At 49.0% G+C, this 17,007-nt stretch overlaps 1 protein-coding gene across 1 annotated transcript in view; it reads right to left on the bottom strand.

Moving 5' to 3' along the window:
• The window catches only part of Cdhr3 (cadherin related family member 3), an 88,675-nt gene that overhangs the window by 55,136 nt on the left and 16,532 nt on the right, over positions 1-17,007 (bottom strand). Inside the window, exons 3-4 of the mRNA XM_076550524.1 lie at positions 16,746-16,911; positions 15,347-15,444 (exon numbers count right to left, since the gene is read on the bottom strand). Of these exons, the coding sequence (XP_076406639.1) occupies positions 15,347-15,444; positions 16,746-16,911 (264 nt within the window). The remainder of the gene's footprint in view (positions 1-15,346; positions 15,445-16,745; positions 16,912-17,007) is intronic.

The following is a 17,007-nucleotide window of genomic DNA, read 5'->3' as shown; positions in this document are numbered from 1 at the left end:
CTTAGAGACCACACCAATGGCTCCACACTTGGCCATTGGGAGGACTGAAAGAGAATGCAGGCTGTTAAATATGATGGGCAATGAGAACACAATTTATAGCCCTTTATTGCAAAGGGCTCTGAGGTTAAAAGGTTTCATTATTTCTTGCTAAGATGAGAAGTGATCTATCCCTGAGGCCTTAGATGGGTGAGTCAGATAACCAGTGTGCAGTGGGCAGCTGTTCCAGCTTTGACCTGGAAGTACTACCCCCATTGAGGCTTTGGTAATTGTCACGCCTACAAGGTGGGGCTGAGACAGGAGCCCTTAAGACCTGAGATCCGGAAGTGCCGGCCCTCTTGGTTCCTGGATCCTGGATGCTTGAGGTAGATTGAGCAGAGTTCTCCAGAGAACACTGCTGGACTGCAATACATTTTTCCCAGACCCTGTAACCTATCCCTTTACTTGTAAGTTACACCACAAAATAAACCTCCCTTTTAACTACGTGGAGTTGCCTTAATACTACAACCAATACCAGTGGAGGGTTTGAAAACAGAACTATAGCCTCCAAAGTCTAGGATCAAAGACACAACAGCCAAGGTCTCCAACCACAGATGTGGGGGGTGATCATTTTGGAGTTCCTAGGACCCGAGAAGAGTGGCCAGAAAATAGATTCAAGGTCTCCTCTGGGGCCAAGATGGAGTCTTCAAACCATGTTTGAAAAGTACCTACTTTCTGCTTATGTAACAATCTCTCTCTAGTTGCAATGATCATACTTTCACACAAAAATTGGGAAAGGTATAAAAATATTTAAAAGTCACTAACTGAATTCACGTGTGAAATCTCATCATTTGGATGGGTTACTTCCTGGTCTTTTTGTGCAAACACACACTTTCCAAAATCTCAAGATGATGTGCTAATGGAATGGCAACACTGTGTTCTTCTTTCAATCTTGAGCATTTCCTCAAAGCCTTGTATCTCCTATCAACCCTGTTTAGCTTCTGAGATCAAGTGTGGTCAGGATGGGGTGCCTGCAGACTCTCACCATTACACTGACTCACCAGCCTAGTTAGCTACCAACAGCACAGCATTTCAGACATGGGGTTTATTTAACAACAACCTCTTGGTTTTCATTTAGGGGTTCCTGCCCTGTTTTAAGAGGAAATGCCAGGAGGCCCTTTTCTGTGAGCTTCTCTCAGGACTACACCCCCTGTCCATTATAGACAAACCTTTGCAAGCCCCCACCATCTCTCCAGTTCTTTGTCTGAGCAGCAATAGGTTGGGTCATAAGCTGCCCACATGCAGAGCAATCCTGTGTCTTTGGGCTGGGTCTTCCCTGCAGGAAATCTTCATGTCTCAGTGATCAGAGGCCCATGCTGGGTGTGATGGAAGAACCGGCATATTTACCTCATACCCCAGACTCAGAGTCTTCCTGCATGTGTTTTGTAAAACTCCGGGAGACAAACCTATTTATTTGGTTCTAAGCAGTGGGAATCTTGGGATACAGACATGGCAAATAGGCTCTGCCTCTAAAAGCTTAAGGTCAACTGAGGGAACAGAGTGTTGCAGGTGAGGGACTCCATCCACGAGGAATATGGGCAATAACAGGAACCAAAAACCTTTAGTCACAAACTGGAATAGTCAATTATGTTTGTGATTCTGGAGAAAGGCCTCCTGGATTTGACTCCTGGTCTCGTCGTTTCCAGCTCTGTGAGTTTGTGCAGGATAGCAGCAATGGAGCCTGGCCCATGGAGGAACCCACAGCATGCTGGTCTTAGTCACTGTTCTGTTGCTGTGAAGAGACACCATGACCGTGGCAAATCATACAGAAGCAAGCCTTCACTGGGGTGGCTTACAGTGTCAGAGGCTTCGTCTATTATTATCATGGTGGAGAGCAAGGCAGAGGGCAGGCAGGCATGGCTTTGGAGCAGTAGCTGAGAGCTACATCCTGCAGAGAAGGGCCAGGGGCTGGACCTAGTATGAGCTTTTGAAACCTCGAAGCCTACCCCCAGTAGCACACTTCCTCCAGTAATGCCACACGCACCCCAACAAGGCTATGCCTCCTCCAACAGGGCCAATTCCAACCACCCCTAAACCTTTAATTCTTCCAAACACTTCCCTTTCCTAGTGACTAAACGTTCACATATCTGAGCCTATGGGTGCCATTCTTGTTCAGCCCCCCACGGTGTTAAGACAATGCTTCGAACCTGCTGGGCCCACCTTGGATGGTAACTTGTACTGTTCAGCTGAAATGTAAGATCGTGTCATGAGGGTGGAGCTCAGGGGTAGAGCTCTTGCTTCATGTGCACAAGGCCCTGAGTTCGATCCCCAGCTCTGCAGCCCCCTAGAGAACAGAGCATGCTCCTGAAGGGAAAGGTGTCTTTAGGTTTCCATGTTCCAGTGTGTAACAGAAGCTGCCCCACACAGGCATTCAGTGCGTCTTTGTTAAATATTCGATGGTGTGGTTCTCTTCTTGCCAATTTCTCACTGATGAGAGACCAACATTCTCACCTCTGAAAAATCCTATAACAGGGAAAGAATGGTGTTCTGTGCCTGAAATCCCAGCATCCGTGAGGCACAGCTGGGAACATCACCACAGATTCCAGGGCAACCTGCAGTACTAAGTGAGACCCTGTCTCAAAAGCCAACCATGGCAGCCTCAAAATTCTTAAAACAACAACATATCGTGCCAACCGTTTTGTATGTCTGTTTAAATGTAGTAATGCTGTATTTGGCAATGCAGTCTTGAGTTCAGTCTCAATAACTGCTACAGGAAAGAAAACAGCCAGACAGCAACAGACAGAATTGGTCTGGGGAACAAAAACCAGGGGCATGAGAATTTCCTTAATTTCTATGATGCTGATCTTGATGATCTTTACATATATGTGTACATACGTATAATTAGTGCTAAGCTAATTCTCTTTTCCTTCTGTCTCCTCATTTTGTTCATGGGCACGCAGTTTTGTGCTCAGAAAGGGATAATATCTTCAGACTAGAAACATTGTGTCATGTGGCCCCTTGCCAGAGACTCAGTAAGGCTTTCTGTAAACCTGGCATTCATGCCTCCTTTTTAAGGCTTGTTTAATCAAAGCTCTCCCTTGATATTCATTCTTGGAAAACAGAAACTGAATAGAATGAAAAGCAACTGCAGCCCCTGTCTGCCCCAGTCCTGGCTGAAAAAGTCCTGAGTAATCAGATCAATTCAGCTAACAAATGCTCCTTAGACAAGCTCTCTGCCTTCCGCTGGGAATATCCCTTCCCACCTCCCACAGCTCTGTTTGCCAGTTCCTGGTGGCTCCTGATTGCCCTTGGTCACAAAAGCTTCCTTTTGAAAGACACAGGGCCCATCCTTCCTGCCCCATTCACTCTGCAGAGTGTTTCTGGTATAGCCAGAGGGAAGGTGAAGTGGCCCAGTTTCCAGAAATGTCAGCTCCCTGGGGGCCAGCAACCTCCTGTTACAGTGTGGCAGCAGCTGGCAATATCCCAGCCATCTCTGGCTGTCAGGCCTTCCTACGAAAAGCAACATGAATTCAGCCTTGTCTGCTGGAGATCAGGGCACCAATGCCATCATGAGCTAGTTTCCAGAGGGAAGCAAGAACCCTTGTTCTCCCAAGTCCAGAGTTTCAATGACACTTCAAGCCTGCACTCAGGACCCCATAGCCTCACCCAGAGAAGCAGCACACAGACCAGGAACTTCCAATCAGGCTGGGTGGGTTAAAATTCAATACCATGTGTCAGTTAGATTCCTCCATTTAAGATGGATATTTTGAAACAAACAAAACCCCCTACCAATTCCTCTTTCTCTCCTCCCCCCCCATTCTACTCCCATCCCAGCTCTGGGGGTCGTAGGTTGGGGAGAGGAGAAAGAAGGAAGCCTTGGCTGAAGAAAAAAGGCCAATAAAAAGCTGTCCACTGCAGCCCAAAACTCTGGCTTCCACCTGTGGGGAAGAGCGAAGTGTGTATGTCACTGAAATGGTTTTTGTCATTGGACAAAAAATGCCATTGGACATTTGTCAAATGGACATTGACAAATCTGTGTATTGGGAGTTCTGTAGTGATTGTTTATTTGTTTTTAGAGACAGCATTTCACATACCACAGGCTGACCTCCAACCCACTATATAACAGGTTTCATGGCATCCTAAGGAATGAACCCAGGGCTTTGTGCATTTTAGGCAAGCACTCGACAAGTTGAGCAGCATCTGCAGTGCCCAGAGCTGATTGTATAATGTTCACCTCACCGATAAAGCTGCAGCTTCATTCCCTGTCCCTTCTGTAGTAGGAACGCCGTAAGGAGACTGAGGTCCCGTTTACGTGATCGAGGCTCTGACAGTCTTAAGGGCAACAATCTCCATCCACCTGAGGATCTGCCCAGAAGCAGGCACAGCCAACAACTGCTGTGGTTAGGGCTGGAATCTACCAACCTGAGGCTTTTCCTTCTGTGAGCCTCATACAGAGACCCGGAGTAGAATGCCTTTTGCTGTGACTTCAAAGACATGCAGGACAGGTTGCAGGGGGGCATGTGGTGGAAAAGCTTTCAGGAAGGAAAGGGTAGGGCATCATAGCAGAACTTCTGGAATAGGGAAGAAAGACCCGGGCACCCAGTACCAAGCAAAGCCTTAGTTCCTTTTCTCATTCAGAAGCAAACGGCTGCTAAGAGACCATAAAGCGTTACCCAGAAACTAGATGGTGGACATGCCTATGCTGTGTGACAAAACTTTCCCTGGGGAGGTGAGCACATCTGCTTACCTGTAGGAAACCTACATCAGACCAAAGCATGGACACCACCAAGTCCAACTTGGTGAATAAGGGAGTTGTTCTGGGGTTACTTAGAGGAATATGAGTGAGAGGTTACTTATAGCAGCAGAAATGACCAAAGCCCACCCCAGCACAGGTGACAGCTCGCAATGCTGGGAACCTGGAGCGCATGGCGCAGACTGAGGGCAGCTCAACAGGTCGAGAGCATCCTTTCCAGGTGCCTCCCTGGGTCTAATCCTCTTCCAGGCAGCTGGGCTGGTCTCTAGTCTTTGCAGATCAGTTTGTCTGGGTCTTCTTGGTAGCTTGGCTCATCCAGAATCTTCTCTGCAGCTCAGCTTCCTTCCATCTGAGAGGGGCTCTCAGCTTCTATGGCTCACTCTGGCAGGGAGGGACCTAAAGAATCTGGTCAGTTTCAGGGGCTTCCTGACCCTTTTGAGTCGTTTACCTCCCTGCATAAGGAGCTTCTAGCAGGATGGAATATTTCAATTGCTGAGGAGACTATTACAGAGCTGCCTGTAATCCCAGCATTCAAAAGGTTGAAGCAGGACAACTAAGGATTCAGGAGACCAACCTGGGCTGTATAACAAGACCCTGTCTATAAAGGGCTGTGGCTGTGGCTTAGTGATAGAACACTTGCCTGACATGTATGAAGACCTCAGTTCAATGACTGAGGCAGGGATGGTAAAGGCAGGAAACTTTGGGGGCCAGCAAGATGGCTCAGCACTGAGCAGGTAATGGTACTTGTCACACACTGTGACAAAGAAGTCTGGAGACCTGGGCTTGATCCCCATGGTGGAAGGAAAGAACCAGTTCCACAAAGTTGTTCTCTGACTTTCACAGGCATAGTCCTCGCCCACTAATAGTAAATACAGACATGCATACATAAGCTCTCTATTCATGACCTTTATTGGTCTATTCAGCTTGGAGGATTCCTGGAAAGAAGGAATGGCTAGGCTGCTCACACAGCCACGAGCAAGAAGATGTGAGTGAGGATGTTCTGTTGCTCTACTATCAGTGAGGTTATTGCTCTTTTAATTTAATCCTTTGTCTGCCCTGGTGAGGACAAAGCACACTTCATTTCATGCAAAAGGCCTTCCTTAATGGAAGGGTCTGAGAAAACCCTTTAATGGAGGGCTGTACACTAGATCACTTTGCCTCCAGCTGCAAAATCTATTAGTATCCCAGTCTCCAAGGAGGCTGTGATGCAGCCAAGAGGCCATTGGCAAGGAGCAGGATGGAGGAAGGGTGGGGGTGGGGTCTCTCACCAAGCCTTCCTCAGCAGGTGGAAAAAACTGAGTGGCTACCAGAACAACGCTCACAGGGAGAACGGCTTTGGATCTCAGTCACCTGCATCCTCATCAGAACACAGAAGGAATCCCTGGGGACATAACTACATCAAGATACAAGCCTGAGCTCCCACACCAGCCACCAGCCATGTGCATGTCACCACTGGGCACCTGAAATGTGGCTAGCCTAATGGTGGTGGGCCCAGGAGTAAAGCGGATACCATGTTCTAAGATCATATGAAAAGTGAACATAAAACATCTCACTTGTCATTTGGTGATATGTTATACATATTGAATTGAGCTATATTATAACTACTGTAACTGAGGAAGAGAGAGCAGAGGTCTGTAGAGAGGAATTGACATGCGATCATACTTCAGAGGAGCTGTATTAAGAAAGACAGCTTTCAACCAGTGTGTGTGTGGGGGGGGGGGCGTGATTGGGCCTGAGAGTGGGAGATTCAAGGACAGAGCACATCATACGGTAAGCATCATGGCAGGGCCTTGAAGGAGAGGAAGTTCCAAAGAGCAGTTTCCTTAGGAGAGACAACTGCCATGTTTAGCATGACAGGAATCCATACAACAAAGTGGCACTTCTGACTCCTGGGTTTTGGGGAATGGTGGGAAGTTACACGCTTGTGGCTTAGCCTACAGTCCAGGAGGCAGATCTAGTTCAGACTTGGTCCTGAACACCAGAGGGGACAGAGGGGCTGGACTTCGTCACTGCGGTTCCTGTCAGGTCTTGGTCCTAAGGGACAGACTGAAGGGGTGTGGGAGACGCAGCGGCGAGGGCGTCTGTGATCCAACAATGATTAATGCCGCCTGATTTCTTGTACTTTTAATGTGGCCACTGAAACACTGAAAACAACATCTGCAGCATTTACTCCTGGTTGCACAGGATAGTGCCATAATGAACAAGGGTGGCCAAAACAACATACAGCTTCACGCCTATCAGGTTTATTTTAAAAGGATCCAGTGAAGCCGCAGAGGGGGTGGCTTCTGAGTGCACCCCAATTTACTTGCTCTGTGACATGCTTTCACTTTCCAAAGGGACACTAGCTCACCAGAGCATGTGGCTCTTGCAGGCCTTACCTTCTCCCCCATTCCCTCTGCCTTGATAAAAGCCATTGGATTACATTCCTAAAGCTGGCCACCAAGATCTGTTCCCTTTTTCGGCTGCTTCCTCCTCCTGAGGCTGACCACCAAGGTCCAGCAATCAAAAGTCCCCTTTGACTCACCTAATTAACATGCCCAGTTAAAATTAAACACCTCATTCTAGCATGGGGTTTCCCCCTTTACCTTTATAAACCTCCATTTGCCTACATGCCACATCTGTCTCCTCTCTATCCAGAGGCTGTCCTTTTTCCCTTTGGGACAAATATCTCTTCCCCTTTCCCTCGTCCCCTCCCCTTTCCCTCATCCCCTCCCCTTTCCCTCGTCCCCTCCCCTTTCCCTCGTCCCCTTTCCCTTTCCCTCATCCCCCTTCCCTTTCCCTTGTCCCCTCCCCTTTCCCTCGTCCCCTCCCCTTTCCCTCATCCCCTCCCCTTTCCCTTGTCCCCTCCCCTTTCCCTCGTCCCCTCCCCTTTCCCTCGTCCCCTCCCCTTTCCCTCGTCCCCTCCCCTTTCCCTCGTCCCCCTCCCCTTTCCCTCGTCCCCTCCCCTTTCCCTCGTCCCCTCCCCTTTCCCTCGTCCCCTCCCCTTTCCCTCGTCCCCCTCCCCTTTCCCTCGTCCCCTCCCCTTTCCCTCGTCCCCTCCCCTTTCCCTCGTCCCCTCCCCTTTCCCTCGTCCCCTCCCCTTTCCCTCGTCCCCTCCCCTTTCCCTCGTCCCCCTCCCCTTTCCCTCGTCCCCTCCCCTTTCCCTCGTCCCCTCCCCTTTCCCTCGTCCCCCTCCCCTTTCCCTCGTCCCTTCCCTTTCCCTCGTCCCCTCCCCTTTCCCTCATCCCCTCCCCTGTCTCCTTTGCCATCACATCCCAGGCCATCCTAACACAAACCCTCCCCTTCTTCTCCTTACACCTGCAAGGTCATTTGCCACTGTTTTCTGCCTGGTCAGAAAGCAGCCACTTTTTCTTTCCCACTTAATGAAGGATCTCTCTGTGAGAACGGGTGCTTGGGTGTCATCTGCCCCTCATCTGGGGTCTGAGAGGGACCCCACTGTTCGGGGTCCCCTTCACCCCTTAAACTGGATAAGGACTGGAATGTGTGTCAGTTTCCAGGGCCGGGGCTCAGTGTGTGCTCTAGATCTGTCTCGAATCTCCCTTCATTTTGGGAGGGAGGCACATCTTATGGAGGCCACCAGCTAAGGTGACAGGCACAGACAAAGCCCAGGTGGCTCTCAGTACGTTTCAGGGCTTACTCGAGTCTGTTCTCGCTCCGCTCAGCGGTTCTGAGCACAGTACTAAAAACAACCTGAAGTTTGCTGCTAATTCAGCATGCGCCTGCTGTGTACAGGAGTCTGCATTCTTCATGCAGCAGCCGCATCTGTTCCCAGCATATGCCAAACATGAGAAACAAGTGTCCAAGCCTCTCTGACCAAACTAGTCACTGTGCAGACGCCACACTGCGTCTACATCCCCACAACCCCAAACTCTCGGGAACGTGAGCAGTCAGGACACCTGTGTTTAAAGTTCCCTGTGGTTGCAATTTCAGGCCAAAGGTGAGCAGCATGAACTTGACAATGGAGAGCTAGCCATATCCTTTCTGCTTTGCATAGCAAACCGTGCCTCTCAGTACCCCCAGTGCCCACATCAAGCATCTGAATATGAAGGCCATGGAGAATGTGGTATTGCCCAGATCATTATTATTTTTGTCCAGTTTTTGATCCTCTGGACAGTGTAAGCTGTTCAGTCCCACACATGAGTGAAACACATCATTAATGCTTTCTATGGCAAGCCAGAGGCACCTCTATCCAGACAGACCCACGGCCTGTGCATGCCCAGGCTTACAGTTCGCCCAAAACCACTTTAACTTAGCTGTATATGCTAAAGGGAGCTACCTTGTCATACTGTCTCCCTTGGGCAGCCTCCCTTCCAGGTGACAACTGTACCTGAAATGGGTTTCTGAAGGGATGGAACCATATGCCAGCTGTATAACTTGCAAATGTATTAAATTGGAAATATAAAATAGAAATTTAACTAGGTACAGTGGAGCATACCTGTAATCCCAGCACTAGAGAGGCTGAGAAGCTGAGGCAGGGGAGTTGAAAATTTGAGGCCAGCCTGGGCTATCAGACCCTATCTGAAAATATGAAAACACCGAAAATACAAAAATAGCCAGGTGTGGTGGCACACACCTTTAATCCCAGCACGTGGAAGACAGAGCTAGACAGATTTCTGTGAGTCTGAGTTACAGGATAACCAGGACTATGTAGAGAAACCCTGTCTCAAAAAACCAAATTATTTACACACACACACACACACACACACACACACACACACACACACACACACACACACACAATGTTGTTTTCAAAACTAAAATGTCTTCACCTGGAGCCTGTGGTGGTTTGAATGAAAAATGTCCCCCATAGTCTTGGGAATCGGAACTATTAGTGTTGATGCTTGGGTGGGCTTAGGTGGTGTACGTCACTGGGGTGAGCTTTGAGAGCAAAGAGCCTCACATTTCCAGTTTGCTCCTTGCTTGGTGCTTTACAGTTGAGGATGTGTGCCGCCAGGGTTACAGCTGGCTGCCGTGACTCCCAGCCTTGATGAACCCTTATTATCCCTCTGGAACCATAAGCCAAAACAAACACTTTCTTCCTTAAGTTTCCGTGATCATAGTGTTTTATCACAGCAACAGAAAAGTAACTAATACCGGCCACAGTACAATTCTTACAAACTTTGCCGTCATTATCATACTGAGTGATAATCATTTGATGTGTGCACCCATCACGCTCAGAACACAACACCCAAACCTGACAAATAAGAAAAATGAAGAAACAAGAAGGTCCCTCTAACCTTGTCTCTACTTTCTTTCTTAAGGCAGTACATCATAAGACCCTCATCCCAGGGGCCTCTTGCTCTATACATTGAGGCTTAGAGGAACCCGAATAGACAGACCTCACTTAGGTGCCCCTGTTTTTGTTTTCTGTCTCATTATAGTTTTACACAGTGTCTATTTTTTTTTCGTGGAACCTGAGCATAAAAACACATAGTCTGGGCCTGGAGAGAAGGCACAGCAGGTAAGATCACTTAGTATATAAACATGAGGATCTGAGTTCAGATTCTGGCACTCATTTTAAAAAAGTAGCAGGTGAGATTGAACGTGTCTGTAATGCTAACACTGTGGGGACCCAGACATGGGGCATCAGTGGGGCTTGCTGGTCCCTGTCTAGCTCCAGGTTCAGTGGGAGACCCTGATGGGAAGGACAGAACAGTGAGAGAACAGACACTCGGGGCTTCCTCTGCCTCCTCCAGCTATTGCACACGGGCATGCACACACACACATGCACAACCACACATGCCTACACACTCCTCCACCCACACATACATGGTACTTCATTTTCCACAGGGATCTGAAGCTTCATTTCTGAAGGTTTCTGTGTCCTACAAAACTTTGGTTAAGCAATATGCTATTTATTCCTCCTTTTTTGATTTTGGTTTTGGTTTCTTGTTTTGTTTGTTTGTTTTGAGACAGAGTTTCTTTGTGTAACAGCCCTGGCTGTCCTAGAACTCACTCTGTAGACCAGGCCAGCCTCAAACTCAGAGATTCACCTGCCTCTGTCTCCTGTGTACTGGGGTTGAAGGTGTGCTCCTCCACCATCTCTGTGTACTGGGGTTGAAGGTGTGCTCCTCCACCATCTCTGTGTACTAAGATTGAAGGTGTGTTCCTCCAACATCTCTGTGTACTAGGGTTGAAGATGTGATCCTCCACCATCTCTGTGTACTAGGGTTGAAGATGTGATCCTCCACCATCTCTGTGAACTAGGGTTGAAGGTGTGCTCCTCCACCATCTCTGTGTACTGGGGTTGAAGGTGTGTTCCTCCACCATCTCTGTGTACTAGGGTTGAAGGTGTCCTCCTCCACCATCTCTGTGAACTAGGGTTGAAGGTGTCCTCCTCCACCATCTCTATGTACTAGGGTTGAAGGTGTGTTCCTCCACCATCTCTGTGTACTAGGGTTGAAGATGTGATCCTCCACCATCTCTGTGAACTAGGGTTGAAGGTGTGCTCCTCCACCATCTTCTGTGAACTAGGGTTGAAGGTGTGCTCCTCCACCATCTCTGTGTACTGGGGTTGAAGGTGTGCTCCTCCACCATCTCCTGTGAACTAGGGTTGAAGGTGTGCTCCTCCACCATCTCTGTGTACTGGGGTTGAAAGTGTGCTCCTCCACCATCTCTGTGTACTGGGGTTGAAAGTGTGCTCCTCCACCATCTCTGTGTACTGGGGTTGAAAGTGTGCTCCTCCACCATCTCTGTGTACTAGGGTTGAAGGTGTGCTCCTCCACCATCTCTGTGTACTAGGGTTGAAGGTATGTTCCTCCACCATCTCTGTGTACTGGGGTTGAAAGTGTGCTCCTCCACCATCTCTGTGTACTGGGGTTGAAGGTGTGTTCCTCCACCATCTCTGTGTACTAGGGTTGAAGATGTGCTCCTCCACAATATCTGTGTACTGGGATTGAAGGTGTGCTCCTCCACCATCTCTGTGTACTGTGGTTGAAGATGTGCTCTTCCACCATCTCTGTGTACTAGGGTTGAAGGTATGCTCCTCCACCATCTCTGTGTACTGATATTGAAGGTGTGTTCCTCCACCATCTCTGTGTACTGGGGTTGAAGGTGTGCTCCTCCACCATCTCTGTGTACTGGGGTTGAAGGTGTGCTCCTCCATCATCTCTGTGTACTAGGGTTGAAGGTGTGTTCCTCCACCATCTCTGTGTCCTGGGTTGAAGGTGTGCTCCTCCACCATCTCTGTGTACTAGGGTTGAAGGTGTGCTCCTCCACAATATCTGTGTACTGGGATTGAAGGTATGCTCCTCCACCATCTCTGTGTACTGGGGTTGAAGGTGTGCTCCTCCACCATCTCTGTGTACTGCGGTTGAAGGTGTGCTCCTCCACCATCTCCTGTGAACTAGGGTTGAAGGTGTGTTCCTCCACCATCTCTGTGTACTGGGGTTGAAGGTATGCTCCTCCACCATCTCTGTGTACTGGGGTTGAAGGTGTGTTCCTCCACCATCTCTGTGTACTAGGGTTGAAGGTGTGCTCCTCCACAATATCTGTGTACTGGGATTGAAGGTATGCTCCTCCACCATCTCTTTGTACTGCGGTTGAATATGTGCTCCTCCACCATCTCTGTGTACTGGGGTTGAAGGTGTGATCCTCCATCATCTCTGTGTACTGGGGTTGAAGGTGTGCTCCTCCACCATCTCTGTCTACTGGGGTAGAAGTTGTCCTCCTCCACCATCTCTGTGTACTGGGGTTGAAGGTGTGTTCCTCCACCATCTCTGTGTACTAGGGTTGAAGGTGTGTTCCTGCACCATCTCTGTGTACTGATATTGAAGATGTGTTCCTCCACCATCTCCTGTGAACTGGGGTTGAAGGTGTTCTCCTCCACCATCTCTGTGTACTGGGGTTGAAGGTGTGATCCTCCACCATCTCTGTGTCCTGGGTTGAAGGTGTGCTCCTCCACCATCTCCTGTGAACTGGGCTTGAAGGTGTGCTCCTCCACCATCTCTGTGAACTGAGGTTGAAGGTGTGTTCCTCCACCATCTCTGTGTACTAGGGTTGAAGTTGTGTTCCTCCACCATCTCTGTGTACTGGGGTTGAAGGTGTGCTCCTCCACCATCTCTGTGTACTGGGGTTAAATGTGTGCTCCACCACTGCCCGGCTGTCCTTCCCTCTTCCAAACAGTCTTCTGTCACTCGGGTGTCTGCTGTGACCATTTTAAGGAAAATATTGTTATTTTTCTCCAGTCTCAGGAATGGCTTACTTCTAGTCCTCAAATACTTCAGATCATTGTAATTTCATCTTTGTTTCCAGATGACCTAACGTGCCTGGATAACACTCTTGGTAGAAGTCCAAACAAACGACATAAATAATAAAGTACATTTTGGTGTGGTGACTAATCCACTCTAGGAACTCTGTTCCACTGCTCCCTCTCAAGTGGTGGTTCCAGAGGACACAGTTTTGGTCATTGACAATTAACAGAAGTATTATTATGCTTCCCTACCCAAAAACAACATACTAGGCTGGCCTGTCTCCTTTACCCTATACCCCACCTTACTTCCTTTTCCTCTTTTTGGCTTTGTAGCATCATGACAGAACATGTGAACAGCCATGTTGCAACCATGAGGTTAGAAAAACAGGACAAAGCAAAACATGCTTTATATGGAAGAACAGAAACAGAAAGCATCCAGCCTTCTCCAAATGGCACAGCACCTGCCCTGGGTGGTCTGGCTGTCCCCAGACTTCTGGATTATGGGAACACACACACATGCATACACACACATACACACAGAGACACATACACACACATGCATACACACACACATACACACAGAGACACATACACACACACACATACACACAGAGACACATACACACACATGCACACACGTGCACACACACACATGCATACACACATACACACACACACACACACACACACACACAAATGCACACACTCAAATTCATCTCCTGTGGTTATATTTTCTGCTATCTGCCCTCCATGACAAGTATGCTCTCAGTAAATACTCATTTAAAGCACCTACTATTTGTTGCATAACAGTTCCCTGAAACGTTCCATCCTGCAGGGAAGCTCCTTAAGCAGGAAGGTAAACAACTCTAAGTAGCTTCAGGAAGTCCCTGAAACTGGCCGGATTCACCAGGGCTCTCCCTGCCACAGTAAGCAATACAGCTTCAAAGGATTCTGAGACCAGACCATCTGCCTGGAAGAGGTTCAGACCAACTGAGGCACCTGGGAAGGACACTCTCCAACCTGTTGAGCTGTCTGCAGGCTGTGCAGTGAGTCCAGGCTCCTGGCTTTTGTGAGCTGTCACCTGTGCTGGGTGGGCCTTGGAGATGCAGCTGGCTTTGAGTCATTTCTGCTGCTGTAAGCAACCCCTCACTCATATTCCTGTAAGTAGCCCCAATAAATGTTTTGGTTCAGCAAGTTGGACTATGGTGGGAACCATGCTTTGGTCTGTTGTGGGCTCCCTGTCTGGGGTGAGTGTGTGAGTGTGTGAGTGTGTGAGTGTGTGTGTGTGTGTGTGTGTGTGTGTGTGTGTGTGTGTGTGTGTGTGTGTTGCGTGTGTCATCTCCCCAGTAGAGTTTTGTCACACAGTGTTGTTGCTTTCAGTAGCGTGCGCATCCACCCATTCCACGCTCTCTTCTTCATGCCAATGCTGACTCAAATGAATCTTGAACAAAAGAATGAATGAATCTTTTTTTTTTTTTTAACAAAATGACATCTTCTAAGAAATACAGCTATCTGTTAATTTAGAGATGCCTGCAGTAACCTTCCAGCAGCTGTTTCAGACCCTGTGACAACCTGCATTGGTCCTGGAGATTATTCCCATGGATCGCTTTGTCCTGTTAGAAAAACCGGTTCTGTTGAAGCTGCAGATCCGCAGCAAATGGAAGACAGTGCAGCCTGGCTGTCCTGTTTCAGAGCACTCTTCTCCAGAGGGCAGGGCTGGCAGCTGGGTGCCCTGCGCCCTTGATAAACCTCCGTGTTTTCCTCCAGGCTGTCCAGGCTGCTGCAGGGCAAGCTCAGCCTCATCGAAGCAGAGAAAGGCACCCTTCCCAGGAACAGCTCAGACACTTCACCTGGGGTTGCTGGGTCTAAAAGCCCCAGCTCCAAGAGGGAATCTGATTTCAAATGGGAGCGAGGAGACCTAAGCCTTCTCAGACTGGATGGTGAGGCAACTCTCTGGGACCCAGTCCCTGTCTGCACCGAAAATCCCTGAGACTTAATTTTCCTTTAAAAAGAAAAACACCTTTGCTGCAAGCTTGAATGTCTCTTAGGAAGGATGTCAGAGCCTATTTTGGCTGTATATTTCCTGTGCTCATTTTCAAAATAGCATGGTGGCTTCGTATCATCTTGAAAGTGAACGCTGTCAGCTTGGCTGGCCTGAGCAAGGTGGCTTCGCATGCCGCCTCTCACATGACCCAGCCCTGCCTATGCCAGGTACTCTCCTGCTTCTGCTGTCCCTTGGGAAGCACAGGAGCTCAACAAAGTTAAGAGTTTGTCCAGGGTCACAAAACGCCTTGCACCCAGAGCCCTGGACGGACCTTGGAAGTGGCAGTACATCCCCCTGCTGTTCTTGCTACCCACCTGACAGGCTTGGCCGTCAGGCTCCTGCCCCAAAGGTGGTGTGTACAGCAGCAGCCTCGGATACTTACGCTGAGGGGTATGTTCCGGCTTGTGTCTTCTGGGTCAAAGGCCTCCACCTGGTAAATGAATCCAGGATTTGTTCTTTCTACTACACAGAGGTTTAAACCTGTTCCGAGTCAAAAGGGAATCAGAGTGTCTCGTCAGATAGGGAACTCCAACCCCAAGCCATCCAGACACTACAGCTAAAGGGAACCAGCAAGGCATGCTGGCATCATGGGACAGAGAGAGCAGCCATGATAAGACCCAAGGAAAGACCGCCTGGGCCAAGCTGTTCATAAAGATCACTATGATGCCAGGTGTCATGCCTCAGTCACCTCCTCCACTGGGAGGTGACTCTGGACTGTCATTAGCTGGAAAGAGGACCAGATGAGAGGGAGCCAGATGAGAGGGAAGATGGAAGCCACCCTAGTGCCTCCAGTGTGACGCCAGTCACATCCAGATCCATCTTCTTATGTTAAAGTGACCCTGTGAGACATGCATAGACTTTCAGCAGAAGGGAGTGGAGGTGAGGACACAGAGAGGGGTGGGGGAGGGACAGGACTAAAGAGTGCTTTGAGAGGCTTGCTAAGTCTGAGAGGCCTTTTAGCTGGCCAGGAGACATTGGGCAAAACAGATGGAGTTAGGGAGAGCCCAAGAGGAACAACAGACTCGGGGCTCTCATTGCACAGAGTACACACAGCCATGAGCTGGGCGAGATCTGGTGGGAAATGCCCCTAGGTTCCATCTTCTTTATTTTTATTGTTTTTTAAAGTTTATTTATTATCAATATCTGTGTGTGTGAATGCACATGTGCACATGTGTGCATGATGTGCATGGGTGTGCATGCCATGGTGTGTGTGTAAAGAAGGAGAATAACCGTGTGGCTCAGCTCTCTCCTTCCCTTTGATGTATGTGCTGGGGGTTGAACTCAGGTTGCCAGGCTTGCATAGTAGGAGGTCTTACCTGCTGAACCATCCCTTCACCCCTTGTTTGTACTTTCTGTGATGCTGAGGATTGAACCCACGGTGCTGTGCCTGTTACGCAAGCATTCTGCCACCAAGCCACACCCCAGACCCCATCCTTAGGTCATCCCCACTGGCCAGGCAGAGTCCGTGAGGGAGAGCAAGACAGCTGGACAGCGGCTGCAGAATAAGGTGGCAAGGCTATGGTGGGCCGAGCCCAGGTTCCCCTACATTTCCCACTTGGATTCAGCGTTCTTCCCAGGACTGAGAGGGACAGAGAGAAGCACAGATGCAAGGCTCTAAAGCTGCTGGGTGTCAGGACAGGACGTGCCAAGGAAGACATTCCATTTCCCCTGCTGGTTAAGCAGCTGCCTTTTCTGAGGAAGCAGCTGCTTCTTCATTTTCTTTTTCTGTTTGGCTCTGTCCCGCAGGGTCCTCTAGGATGTGCTGTCTGGGTATGTCTCACCTTGTGCCAAGTTGCCTTGAAACTGAGGCGGCTCGTTCACATCTGTCACCTGAACAGTTAGGACCTGCACGTCTGTGACACCAACATCATCTTTAACATAAATCTGCAAATCAAATACTTTTGGTCCTGTTTCAAAATCCAGTTGCTCCTTCCCAGTGGTGACAACCTAAAACAGAATGCAAGATTCTCAGCAGTGCACACGAAAGGCCAGCTTTGTATGCAAGCACTTCGCAAGGGCGCATCCTGCCTCCTGGTGACCATT

Source organism: Peromyscus maniculatus, chromosome 14, assembly GCF_049852395.1.
Source record: "Peromyscus maniculatus bairdii isolate BWxNUB_F1_BW_parent chromosome 14, HU_Pman_BW_mat_3.1, whole genome shotgun sequence".
Classification (NCBI taxonomy): Eukaryota; Metazoa; Chordata; class Mammalia; order Rodentia; family Cricetidae; genus Peromyscus; species Peromyscus maniculatus.
The sequence above is the reverse complement of the archived record's forward strand: the minus strand, read 5'-3'. Positions and strand labels throughout refer to the sequence as shown.